Source organism: Bison bison, unplaced genomic scaffold (genome assembly GCF_000754665.1).
Source record: "Bison bison bison isolate TAMUID 2011002044 unplaced genomic scaffold, Bison_UMD1.0 scf7180017864473, whole genome shotgun sequence".
Lineage (NCBI taxonomy): Eukaryota > Metazoa > Chordata > Mammalia > Artiodactyla > Bovidae > Bison > Bison bison.
Genome location: NW_011495034.1, coordinates 3,270,079 through 3,284,520, shown reverse-complemented (window position 1 = coordinate 3,284,520; position 14,442 = coordinate 3,270,079). Strand labels below are relative to the sequence as shown.

The 14,442-nt window shown below is 37.1% G+C and overlaps 1 protein-coding gene across 5 annotated transcripts in view; it reads left to right on the top strand.

Annotated features, from left to right (window-relative positions):
* The window catches only part of SNAP91 (synaptosomal-associated protein, 91kDa), a 168,523-nt gene that overhangs the window by 97,997 nt on the left and 56,084 nt on the right, over window positions 1-14,442 (top strand). For all 5 annotated transcript variants that reach the window (XM_010861747.1, XM_010861746.1, XM_010861745.1 and 2 more), the window contains exon 12: window positions 139-254. In XM_010861747.1, coding sequence (XP_010860049.1) covers window positions 139-254 — 116 coding nt within the window. The remainder of the gene's footprint in view (window positions 1-138; window positions 255-14,442) is intronic.

The window sequence follows — 14,442 nt, the reverse complement described above, 5'->3', positions numbered from 1 at the left end:
TACTTTCACAAATATTATTCTCTTGCTGGATTTAAAATATCCAAAATCTGTGATGTTTTCTGCCTAAGTCTTTATTTAAAAAACATCTTTATATTTAAAATTCAAAAATCTGATTGTAAAATGATATTTGCCTTTCAGCACTTCAAAACCGTCTAGCGATCTCCTGGACCTCCAGCCAGACTTCTCCCCTGCAGGGGCAGCAGCAGCAGCACCAGCACCAGCACCACCTTCAGGAGGCGCCACTGCGTGGGGAGGTGAGTGGAATCAGACAGCTGTGCCATTTTTCTATTTAGCTGTTGCCATTCAGGTTATAGTTGTTCTTCTTTCCTTCTGATTATCCAAAATGGTGCTAGAAACTGGGGGAGAAAATGCTGAAAATGGCATTGATTGATTAAAATATACGTTGGAAGAGAGACCAAAAAAATTGAGAGACAAAAGGTACCCGTATGCGTTATGTGCATGTGCTCTGTTGCTCAGTCATGTCCGACTCTTCCCAGCCTCGTGGAGTATAGTCCTCCAGGCTCCTCTGTCCATGGGATTCTCCAGGCAAGAATACTGGAGTGGGTTGCCATTTCCTCCTCCAGAGGATCTTCTCAACCCAGGAATGGAACCCATGTCTCCTGTGTCTCCTTCATTGAAAGGCGAAGTCTTTACCACTGAGCCACCTAGGAAGCCCCCAAAGTACCCATAATACAATTAAAATATTCAAGTAATCACATAGTTTTATTATTAAAGTTGAAACAGTGGGAGTATTTTTTCTTAGCTATTTTCAAATCCTGATTATTTTTAGTAATTGAAAGGCAGCTTTTTAAATTTGGTTCAAGTGCAGTCTCCCTAGTTGATTTCTTTAGATCTGAATTGGTTTTATTCATATTGAATTTGATTTCATGCAATTGGAAATCTGGGATAGATTCTTATTTGTGCCAGAAAAGGTCTATACTAAACTTGTTAAGAGCAATCACATGTAAGTATGGCATGGATCTCGGAAAAAATTACACTTCTATACATATTTGATTTAAAAGGATACTTAATGCTAATATAAAATTAAGTTGGTTATTGCTTCATTCTTAAAGTTTCACAGAGTTGGTATTAAATACCTTACTCTACCACATCAAACTATCAAAGTAAAAATTTTTTTTAAGTTTGAAAATGGCTCATACAACTATAGAAATAACACTGAGGGAATGACGTAAGCAAGATGGTCAAATAGTAGGTGTCCCATCATACCTCCCCACAGAAGTAATCATTTGACAGCCATCCACAGACAAAAGTGCCTTTGTGGGTGCTTTGGGATCCAGGAAAGAGGTTGCAAAGCCCAAGATCAAGAAGGCTTGATTTGAGAAGGCAGGTCCATGTAGGAGGCTCATCAACCTTGGTCCTGGCAACAGACCTAGAAACACTGCCATGTCCCTGTGGACTTGTTACAGTCCTCTTTGGCCATGATCCTGCCACAAGCAACATCTGCTAAGGGACTGGAACCATACACACCCGTGCATTAGGTAACAGGCCTGCTGACCTTGGTCTCAGCTGTGGACCCTGAAACTGCCTGTGACCGAGCTCCAGCCTCTCTCAGTCTTGGTCCAGGAGCAGTCTCGCCTGCCCAGAGATCTACCAGGAGACATACCTGTCTGTGCACTTAGAGACAGGCCCAGTGACCTTAGTCCAACCTCAGACCCTAAAGAAGCCTTGTGACTAGGCTCAGCCCCTTCCAGTTACAGTCAGGAAGCTGTCCTGCCCACCTGGGGACTCTGTGGGAGACAGACTTATCCATACCCATAAGGGCAGGCCTACAGACCCTGGTCCCAACTTTGGACCTTCAAGCAAATATCAGACTTGATTCAGCCCCACTTAGCTACAGTCCAGGGCTAGTCCTTCCCAGCCCAGAGACCTAGTAGGAGCTACACCCAAACATGCACTTGGTAACAAGCCCACCACCCCTGAACTCTACTGAAGACCCTAAAGTGGACCCTTGTTCTAGTTCCAGCCCTACTAACCAAGGTTGTGAAGGCAGTCCTGTCCACTCAGGGACCAGGAGGCAGGATCCGCACCCACCTAAGACCCTGGTAACAGGCCCACCAACATGGGCACTACAGCAGACCCAGGAATAGCCACATGAACTTGCCCCAACCCCATTCAACTGCAATCCCAGAGGCAATATCATCACCCCAGGGACCTCACAGGAGAAGATCTTCACCTGCCAAAATTAGTGTTTAAAAACAGGAAGAGGTGTTTTTCCTTCAAATGCACAGGCACCATCACAAGGCTACATGAAATACAAAGTATCAGGCAAAGAAAAACTCCATGACACTGCCAAAGGAAACTAATAAAGCTCAGTAACTTACCCTAAAGAAATCTAGATTGTCTGCTAATGAATTCAAAATAATCATCCTAAAGTAGCTCAGTGAGATTCAAGGAAACACAGCAGGCAAGAAAACAAAATCAGGAAAACGATACATGAAGTAAGAAAATAGAAACTATAAAAGAGAACAAAGCAAATTCTGAATGAAATAGAATACAGTGACTGAATTGAAAAGAAAAACTCTGTAGAGAGCTTCAACAGAAGACTGAATCAGACAGAGTAAAAATCCACAAACTCAAAGATAGGTCATTAGAAAATAGCCAATTAAAGGAATAAAAAGGGAAAAAAGAGGATGCATACAGGACCTATGGGACATCGTAAAATGAATGAAGATATGCATTGTAGAAGTCTCAGAAAGGAAGAGAGAAAGAAAGTGAAGTCACTCAGTCATGTCTGACTCTTTGTGACCCCATGGACTGTAGCCTACCAGGCTCTTCTGTTCATGGTATTTTCCAGGCAAGAGTATTGGAGTGTGTTGCCATTTCAGAAGGAACGCTTATTTAAAGAAATAGTGGCTGGTGGTGGTGATGGTTTAATTGCTAAGTTGTGTCGGACTTTTGCAACCCCATGGACAGTAGCCTGCCAGGCTCTTCTGTCCATGGGATTCTTCAGGCAAGAGTGGGTTGCCATTCCCATCTCCAGGGTATTTTCCCAACCCAGGAGTCGAATCAAGGTCTTCTGCATTGCACGCAGATTCTTTACCAACTGAGCTACCAGGGAAGCCCAAAATAGTGGCTGAAAACTTCCTAAATCATGAGAGAGATATGGACATTTAAATTCATGAAATTCCAAAGTCTCCAAGCAACATCAACCCAAAGAATATTACCTAAGACACAGTATATAATCCAATTGTCATAAGTCAAAGACAAAGAGAAAAATTTGAAAACAACAAAAGAAAAGCAGTTTCTTCTATACAAGGGAATCCTGGTAAGGCTATCAGCATATAATGATAAAATCAATTCATTAAGACACTTGCTTCTTGGAAGAAAAGCTCTGACAAACCTAGACAGCATATTAAAAAGCAGAGACCTTTGCCTACAATGGTCCATATAGTCAAGGCTATGGTTTTTCCCGTAGTCATGTATGGATGTGAGAGTTAGACCATAAAGAAGGCTGAGTGCCAAAGAATTGATGCTCTTGAACCGTGGTGTTGGAGAAACTCTTGAGAGTCCCTTGGATTGCAAGGAGACCAAACTGGTCAATTGTAAAGGAAATCATTCCTAAATATTCATTGAAAGGACTGATGCTGCAGCTGAAGCTCCAGTACTTTGGCCACCGGATGCGAAGACTGACTCATTAGAAAAGACCCTGATGCTGGGAAAGATTGAAGGCGGGAGGAGAAGGGGACAACAGAGGATGAGATGGTTGGATGGCATCACTGACTCAATGGACATGAGTTTGGGTAGGCTCCGCTAGTTGGTAATGGACAGGGAGGCCTGGCGTCCTGCAGTCCATGGGGTCACAAAGAGTCGAATACAACTGAGCAACTTAACAACAATAATTCATTCAGTTCAGTTCAGTCGCGTCCGATTCTTTGCGACCCCATGAATTGCAGCTAAGAGGATATAAACATCAAAATGCCTAAATATGTGAAGCAAATATTAACAGAACTGAAGGAGGAAATAGACAGCCATACAGTAATAGTAGGGGGCTTCAGTATGCCACTTTCAACAGCAATAGATAGGTCATCCAGATGGAAAGTCAGTTATGAAATAGAAAACTTGAATAACAGCTTACCCCAAATGAACCTACAGACATATACAGAAAATTTCTTTCAATGGAGCCAAATATACTTTCTCCTCAATTGCACATAGAAAATTCTTCAGGGTGGAGAATGTTGGGACAAGAAAAAAATTTTGATGAAGAAAATTGAAGTCATATCAAGTATTATTCCTGATCTTCAGTGGTATAAAACTAGAAATCAGTAACATAACAAAACTTTGAAAATTCACAAATACATGGAGATTTTATAACATATGGCCAACCAATGGGTCAAAGAAGAAATTAAAAAGAAATTTTAAAGAACCTTGAAACAAAAGAAAATGGAAACACAGTATATCAAAACTTACCTGATGCTGCAAAAGCAATACTAAGAGGGAAGTTTATAGTGCTAAATGCCTCCATTAAGAAAAAAAGATCTCTAACAATCTAGCTTTACATCTCATGGAATTAGGTAAAGAACAAACTTAGCCCAAAGATAGCAGAAGGAAGGAAATAATAAAGATTAGAGCAGAAATAAATGAAATAGAGACCAGAAAGACGTTAGAAAAGATCAACAAAACTGAGTTGGTTTTTTGAAAAGATAAAATTACTTTTGCGCGTGTGCACACTCAGTTGTATTTGACTCTTTGCAACCCCAAGGACTGTAGCCCACCAGGCTTCTCTGTCAGTGGAATTTTCCAGGTGAGAATACTGGAATGGGTTGCCATTTCCTACTCCAGGGAATCTTCTTGACCCAGAGATCAAACCAACATCTCCTGTTTCTCCTTCACTACCAGGTGGATTCTTTACCACTGAATCACCTGGGCAGCCCAAAATTACATTCGGCTAGACTAAATAAGAAAAAAGGGCAGTGACCCAAACTAAAATTATAAATGAAAGAGGAAACATCATAGCTGATACCATAAAAATGCAAAGAGTCATAAGAGATTGTTGTGAGCAATTATATGCCATGATTGGATAACATAAAAGAAATGGATAAATTCCTAGAAACATACAGCTGACCAAGATACAACTGACCAACAAACATACAACTGACAGTCAAGAAGAAATAGAAAATCTGAACAGACTTACCTGAATAAGGAAATTGAAGCAGAAATCAAAAACCTCCCAACAAAGAAAAACCCTTGATCATATAGCTTCATGAGTGAATTCTACCAAACATTTAAACAGAAATTAATGCCAGTCCTACTCAAATTCTTCCCAAAAAATTGAAAAGAGGGAATACTTCCAACCTTTACTTTTTTGAAGCTAGTTTTACACTCATACCAAAGCCAGATACACACACTATAAGAAAAGAAAATAACAGGCCATCATTCCTGATGAACATAAAACTACAAAAATCCTTCACAAAATATTACAAACTGAATTCAGCAGCCCATTAAAAGGATCATACACTATGATCAAGTGAGTTTCTCCTTGGAATGCAAGGATGGTTTGACAGTTGCTAGTGATACACACCACGTGGTAGAATAAAGGATGAAAATCATATGATGATCTCAATAGTTGCAGAAAAAGTACTTTAACAGAGTTCAACAACCTTTCATGATAAAACTGTCAACAAATTAGGTAGAGAAGGAATGTATCTCAACATAATAAAGGGTATATATGACATGTCCAGAGAAGGCAATGGCACCCCACTCCAGTACACTTGCCTGGAAAATCCCATGGATGGAGGAGCCTAGTGGGCTGCAGTCCATGGGGTCGATAGGAGTCGGACACGACTGAGCAACTTCACTTTCTCTTTTCACTTGCATGCATTGGAGAAGGAAATGGCAACCCACTCCAGTGTTCTTGCCTGGAGAATCCCAGGGATGGGGGAGCCTGGTGTGCTGCCATCTCTGGGGTCACACAGAGTTGGACACGACTGAAGTGACTTAGCATAGCATAGCATGACATGTCCACAGCTAACATGATTCTAAATGATGAAAAGCTGTAACATTTTCCTCTAAGATTAAGAATAAGACAAGGATGCCTACTCTCTTGAGTTCTATCCAACATAGTACTGTAAATCTAAGCCAGAGCAATTAGTGAAGAAAAAGAAATAAAAAGCATCCAAATCGGAAAGCAAGAAATAAAATCGTCTCTGCATCCAAATAGGAAAGGAAGAAATAAAATTGTCTCTGCAGATGACATGATCTTACATGTAGAAACCCAAAAGATGCCACCAAAAAACTGTTAGAACTAATAAATGAATTCAGTAAAGTTTGGGAATCAAAATTTATGTATAAAAATCAACTGCATTTCTATACACTAACAATAAACTATCTGAAAAAGAAATGAAGAAAATAATTCCATTTATAGTAGCATCAAGAAGAATAAAATATTGAATTGGCCAAAAAGTTTGATTGGATTTTTCTCTAACAACCCAAATGAACTTTTTGGCCAACCCAATACTTAGCAATAGACTTAACCAAGGAGATGAAAAGCCTCTACACTGAAAACTATAAACCATTGATGAAAGAAATTGAAGATATAACAAATGGAGATATAATAAATATCTCCAAATAAATGGAGATATATCCTTTGTTCATGGACTAGAAGAATTAATACTGTTAAAATGTCCATACTACCCAAAGTGATCTACAGAATCACTGCAGTCTGTAGAAAAACTGTAATGGCATTTTCCTGTAAATAGGAAAAAAAAAAATCTGTCATTCATATAGACCAAAAAAGACCCCACATAGCCAGGAACTCTTGAGAAAGAAAAACAAGGCTGGCTATATCAAACTTCCTGAAATCAACCTAAATTACAAAGCTATAGTAACCAAAACAGAATGGTACTGGAATGAAAGCAGACATCTCGACCAGAACAAAACAGGAACAAGAGAGTAGAGAGCCTAGCCCAGAAATAAACTCATGCGTAGTCAGTTAGCTCACCTTTCACCGGGTTGCCAAGAACACACAACAGGAAACAGATAGTCTCTGTAATACATGGCATTGACAAGGCTAGATATCCATGTGCAAAATAATAAAATTGGAAGCTTATCTTCCATCATACACAAAAATTAACTCAAATGGATTAAAACAAATACAAAACCTGAAACCATAAATCCTAGGAGAAAACATAGGGAAAAACCTCCTAGACATTGATCTTAGCAATGAATTTTTTAGTTTGCCACCAAAAACACAGGCAACAAAAGCAAAAATAAGCAAGTGAGACTACATTCAAGCTAGAAAGCCTCTACACAGCAAAGGAAACAATCAACAGAATGAAAATGCAACCTATGGAATGGAAGAAAATATTTGCTAGAAATAAAAAAAGAACCCAAATACCTTGATTTTAAAATGGGCAAAGGACATAAATGGACATTTCCATAGAAGATGTGCAGATGGTTAACAGGTATATGAGAAGGTGTTAAATGTCATTAATCATCAGGAAAATGGAAATCAGAACCAGAAATAACACCCCACACTTGTTAGCATGACTATTATTAGTAAGAGAAGAGAGAAGTGTCTGTTGAGGGTGTGGAGAAAGGGAATCATTATACACTATTGGTGGGAATGTAAATTGGTACACCCATTGTGGAAAAGAGTGGAGTAGAAGTTCCTCAAAACAATGTAAATAGAACTATTACATTATTCACCAATCTCACTTCTAGATGGATGGATATCTGCACTCCCATGTTCATTGCAGCATTAGCCACAATAGCCAAGATAAAAAAATAACTTGTGTTTGTCAGCAGATGAAAGGGTAAGGAAAACATGTTGTATACATTCAGTGGAATATTATTCAGCCTTTTAAAAAGAAGGAAATCCTCCTATGTGTGACAATATGGATGACATAAAGGACATTGTGCCAAGTGAATAAATATGCCAGACACAGAAAGGCAAATATGTATAATCTCACTTATATGTGGAATCTTAAAAAAGTCAAACTCATAGATGCAGAAAGTAGAGTTGTTGTTGAGCAATGGAGGGCAGGGCATGGAATGGGAAGATGTTGGTCAAACGGTACAAAAGGGCAGTTGTAAGCTAAAGAAGTTCTGGAGATCTAGTGTACAGTACGGTTACTATAGTTAATAATACTGTGTTGTATATTTGAAACTTGCTAAAAGAGTAACCTTAAGTATTCCAACTACAAAAACACAGGAACTATGTGAGATGATGGATGTGTTAGTTTGATTGTGGTCATCTTCTCATAATGTATATGTATAACAAATTATTACACTGTGCATCTTAAATATGTACAATTTTTGTACATCAGTTATACCTCAGTAAAGCTGTGGGGGTTGAGAAACAACACTGGTAAAAGACATTAAGTGGCTGATGAGGAAACCAGTAAGATGACAAAGCTGGTTAAAAGAGCATTTTGAGGAATTGGGATTTATAGAAAAGGAATGTTAAAATAAGATGGCTAGGTTGGGTTCAAAAATAAGGCAATAAAAATCATGTCTTGAGGTTATCTTTTCTCCCAAACATAGTATTATATCACTAGCAGACAAGAACTATAATTCAATACATCATTTCAGAATCAGAGTCCTTAATTAATGTTAAATTGCAACATGAAATGAAGCTTCATTCCATAGGTAATTAAATAATCCTTGGGTGAGCTTGGTAAACATTGGCAGAGTGATATCAGAAGTACCTGCTATATTTTATTTTATTTTATATTTTATTTTATTTAATAAATTAGGTATTAAATATTATATTTATATAATATATTATATTATTAAATTATAATAATAATTAAATTAAATATTATATATTATTAAATTATATGTTTATTTAATATTATATTTTATTTCCAAGTTTTTTGGTAACAAGATGAAAGTAACTAGTTGTGAAATAAAGTTGCTGACTATGTAGATGAGCATTTAAAATATTGGTGCTTTTCCATTTAAATGCTTCAAACTTCTCCCTTGTTAAAATGTTCAACTCCTAAGCCGACAGCTGTCATTTTTTAAAATAAAAAGTCTCAACATCACTTAACTTTATTAAATCTCTGTTTGTAAAGGAAAATATTGTTGAATTAGTTTTATAAAGGGCCTTCTTTTTTAAGAACCGTATTCAAGTGTTCATGGTATTTTTTTTTAAATTGTAGTATAATTGCTTTACATTGCTGTTAGTTGCTGCTACACAACATGAATCAGCGATAAGTACTATAAGGGCCTTCTGGTCCTTACGCTTTCTCATTCTGACCTTCATCTTTTTGAAATGTTTATTTCAACTTATATCTTATTTTCGTTGCCCCAGTATTTTATACAACATATTATGTTTTCTTATGTATTAAAGAATGCTTCAAATCTGTATCCTTAAATCAGACTTTCTCTGTCATAAAATTCATATGAATGGCTTTTATAGAACTTTTATAATTTAAAATTTAATGTTAATTATAAATTTGTGGGGTTATACAAAATTTTTTTCAGTATTATATGAATGTATTAACTCTAATTTTCTCAACTAATTAAATCAGTAGGTATTTGAGACTTTGTAATTTTTAGAGCTTATCAAGCATAGTGGTTTAGTGATTCAGAAACTTTAGTAAGTAAATAGTGATATTGTTAACTGTCTCCTTTCACCATATTCTCCAGTGTCAAACTGAAGAGAAATTGTGTCCTTTTTGTTTGGTTTGTTTGTTTTACACCAAAGGAATAATAAAAAGAATAACTCTAGGTGAGATATTTTTAAATTGTACTGTAACATTTTAAAAACATTTGGCCACACCACACTGCATGTGGGACCTTTATTCCCCAACCAAGGACTGAACCCCTGTCCTCTGCAGTGGAAGCACAGAGTTCTAAATACTGGACCACCAGGGAATTCCCAACATTTTTATTCATATTCATCTCTCAGTACTTTTTGCTAAGACCCACAATACTATGAGAAATAAGTTATAATAGCCAATTTTATTATAACACACTTCATTTCTTGCTTGTTAGGAATGAATAGCTATTGATGATTGAAACGTTGAGGTATCAGTGGATATAGAAGAAAGCAGATGAGTATGGTTTAGCTAGGGCTGTGCAGTGTGGATCTGCAGTCTGTCTTTCTCAAAGGCAGGGCAAGAGGTCTGAAATTCAGCCTGTTTCTGTTGGCCAAGCTGTGGGCTTTTTTCATCCTTGAGGAATAAGGAAAACCTTTTCCAACTTGCTGGCTCAGAAGAAACAGTTATTCATAATTAATACAAAGCACATTATAGTATATCATAGTGTTGGCTTGGGACCTGATGGTTAGACAGCATTAGTCTTTTGTCTCAACAAAATATCTATAGCTATTTTCATAGCAATAGAAAAGTCAGCTGGGGAGGAAAATACTAATAAATAAATTCTCTAGTTCTCAAGCAAATAGTAAAACTCCTAAGTCTTAATAAATTCAAGTAAACTAGTATAATATGAAATTGAGAGATAATAGTCACCTTTGCTGCTACTGTTTAGTTGCCAAGTTGTGTCCAACTCTTCTGTGATCCTGTGCACTGTGGCCCACTAGGCTCCTCTGTCCATGGGATTTCCCAGGCAAGAATACTGACGTGGGTTGCCATTTCCTTCTCCAGGGGATCTTCCCAACCCAGGGATTGAACCTGCATCTCCTGCTTAGTAGGCAGATTCATCACCACTGAGCTTACCTGAAAGGCCCCATAGTTACCTTGAATTTGCATTTGTTCCATAGATACACAGTGATATTTGAAGAGGATTCTAAATTATAACAAATATGTTTTGTTCTGCTTTATTGACTATGCCAAAGCCTTTGACTGTGTGGACCACAACAAAGTCTGGAAAATTCTTAAAGAAATGGGAATACTAGACCACCTGACCTGCCTCTTGAGAAATCTGTATGTTCTTATCTGGCCATAATGATAGTAAGAGAATTTCATTTTCTAATGATGTGTCCACACGAAGTGTTTACAAATTTCTCGTTAAGGGTTCTGAGTACTGATAAATATTGCCAATTTATGGGACATATTGTAAAGGATAGTACTTTTGTTGGTGTGAACCAAATTTACCACATTCATATTTTATAAATTTAATTTAAATAGTGCATATTACATGTGGCATTCTGCTGGCCAATAATGATCGTCTTTGACTGAAAGAATACAGAGCGTTTTTAAAATCCCTATCTTTCTCCTCATAATAGGGAGAGTGTTTTTTTCTTCATAATAAAGGCATCCCTCTGTACAAACAACTGAGTGTGTGTGTTGTATTTCTGTGCATCCTAGAAGTGGGAAATGGCTAATTTCTTATTGTAAATGCTTGAAGTAAAATTTCTACTTTTTGAGAAATACAGAATTACTCCTAGGATTTTCTTAGAATTAATAGACTTAATAGAAATTTATTAACACACTCTTGAAGGCTCATCAATATTATGTGACCACATGACTTTGTTTACATGTGAATATTATTAATAGCTATACTATCAGCTGGAGAAGGTGATAGCACCCCACTCCAGTACTCTTGCCTGGAAAATCCCATGGACGGAGGAGCCTGGTAGGCTGCAGTCCATGGGGTCGTTGAGAGTCGGACACGGCTGAGCGACTTCACTTTCACTTTTCACTTTCATGCATTGGAGAAGGAAATGGCAACCCACTCCAGTGTTCTTGCCTGGAGAATCGCAGGGACGGGGGAGCCTGGTGGGCTGCCGTCTATGGGGTCGCATAGAGTCGGACACGACTGAAGCGACTTAGTAGCAGCAGCAGCATACTGTAAGCAGTATTTGTGACCCATATTACCTTTTGCTTGTTAGTTAATCTAGGTGGGGCACGTCTGTAGGTTGTTTTCATGCACATTCATGAATACACACACACATACTTTCTGTTTGTGAAAGATTTATAGAAACTTTGAAATTCATAGTCCTATGTCAACTTAAATGTTAGCTGTTGCTCTTTTTTATTGAAGTGTAATTGGCATACACCAATTATATTAGTTTCAAGTATACTACATTCAGCATTTCTATACATTCTGAAATGATCAGCACAATAAGGCTAGCTACCATCTAAGTCATTGCTGCTATTAACTTTCATTATCAAGCATTTGATACGTTCTGGATATGGGTGAGCACTTAAATATATTAACACACTTAATCTAAAATGTGACTCCATCTCACTGCACCATATAGATCTCCTTGTTAATTTAGTTGTAGTTCTGTTTCCTTGGTTACAGGGAATGTTGTCTAGCAATTTCTGTAATACAAAAAAATTGCTCTGATTAAGTACTGCTTGCAAATGAATTGGAACGCTTATGCTGTAGTGGGTTTTTTTTTTAATAGTTTAATCCTCTATAAAAAGTAGCAGTTTTGAGAATATTTGATAACTGTTCCCATCGTCCTATAATAGGAACTTGCTTTTATAGTAGAGAAAATTTTGCACAAACCAAGAAATACCTAAGATAAATTATGCTTCATGTGGAAAATTAAGATTTTGGAGAGTAAACCCTGTGGTTTCCAAGAGTAGAAAAAGGTTTTCAGCATCAGTTATCCACCAACAAGCTTAATCACTGTACATTTTCCTAGGAAATTTTACTTTCCATCTTTTTATATCATTTTTGTCGCCCTCTATCCTAACAAAACATTGGTTAGGAGCAAGGAATTAATGTTTTAATTTTCCATACTTTTTGTTTTAAATCCTTTCATTTTTGTTCCTTCTAGTATACATAAACAGTCTTCTCCTTTCTCAGTTACCAAGTGTATGAAATAAATTACCATCCCCTGTCATAGGCAGTGGGAGGTCTGAAAACTTAAATCACATGGTTCTTAGCTCTTCTGCTAAATCACATCACAGCTTAAGATAGCCATTGATAAGGGCAGGGGTAGGGAAAGCCCCACCAATGCCAGGAAAAGAGAGAAACCAAGTCCCTCTGCCTTCTGATGAACCATGTTGGTTTCTAATTTACATTTTTAGGATGTGTGACTGTAGAGTAACAATTGCGTTGGGCCAGGTCCATTTGGTTTGAGCAATTATTTGAAAGATGTTCTCCTTCTCAGGATTTGGGACCTGGACACCTAACAGCAAAAAATACCCTAGACTCAAGTCAGCATAGGTCCTTTTTTCCAGCTCTTTATTAGATGTGCATTCTGAAATTTAAAAACTATTTCTAAAGTCAAGAACTCCATGTGGTATAATATTCTAATGTTGCTATGAAATATGTAAGATTTGTTTAGGAAGAGCCTTGATTATCTTAGTGGACCTGTAGAGTGCTTTACCTGACATTTATTGGGTTTGCAAATTGCATAGTTAAATGAATGTGATTATGTTTTTCTTCCAGTTTTCAGGTATAATTGATATACATCACTTTAAGGTGTATTGTGTAATGATTTGACTTGCATACATCAAGAAATGATTACCACAATAAATTTAGTGAACATCCATCTTTTCATATAGATACATAATTAAAGAAGTAGAATAAAGGTTTTTTTGCTTGTAATGAGAACTATTAGCATATACTGTCTTCACAACTTTCATATGTAACATACAGTGGCACTGATTATGTTTATCTTGTTGTATATTATATCCATAGTACTTATTTATCTTATAACTGGAAGTTGGTATATTTTGACTGCGTTTATCAAACTCCCCTTCACTCTTCCCCTGCCTCTGGTAACCACAAATCTGATCTCTGTTTCTCTGTGTTCATTTGTTTTGAAGCATATTTGACCTAAAACACTGTTAGTTCCCATTATACAGTATAGTGATTCAGTATTTCTATACATTTCAAAGAAGTCAGCACCTTAAGTCTTGTTATAATCCATCCCCATACAAAGATTTTAGGTGTTAATAACTATATTCCGCACAATACATTTCATCCCCTGACTCATTTATTTTGCAACTGAAAGTTTGTTCCTCTCAATCCCTCTCACCTATTTCTCTCCTACCCTAGAACCCTTCCTCTCTGGCAACCACCTGTTTATTCTCCATATCTGTGCTCTGTTTCTATTTTGTTACGTTTGTTCATTTGGCTTGTTTTTTAGATTCTACTAAATAGAATAGAATAGAATTATACTATTCTATATAATCGTATAGTATTGGTCTTTCTCTGACTTTTTTCACTTACATAACAAACCCCTAGGACTATTCACATTGTCACCGATGACAAAAATTCACTCTTTCTTATGACTAATATTCCATTATAGGCAGATAGCTAGACACACACACACACACACACACACATCTTTATCTATTCATCTAGTGATTGGCAGTTACGTTCCTTCCATATCTTAGCTCTGCTGCAATGAACACAGGGATGCATGCATCTTTTCTAATTAGTGTTTTCATTTTCTTTGGATAAATAACCTGGAGGAGTGGAATTGCTGGGTCACATGGTAACCTGTTTTTAATTTTTTGAAGAATCTCTATACTGTTCTCCGTAGTGGCTGCACCAGTTTACCTTCCCTAACAGTGCATGAGGATTCCCTTTTCATCACATTCTCACCAA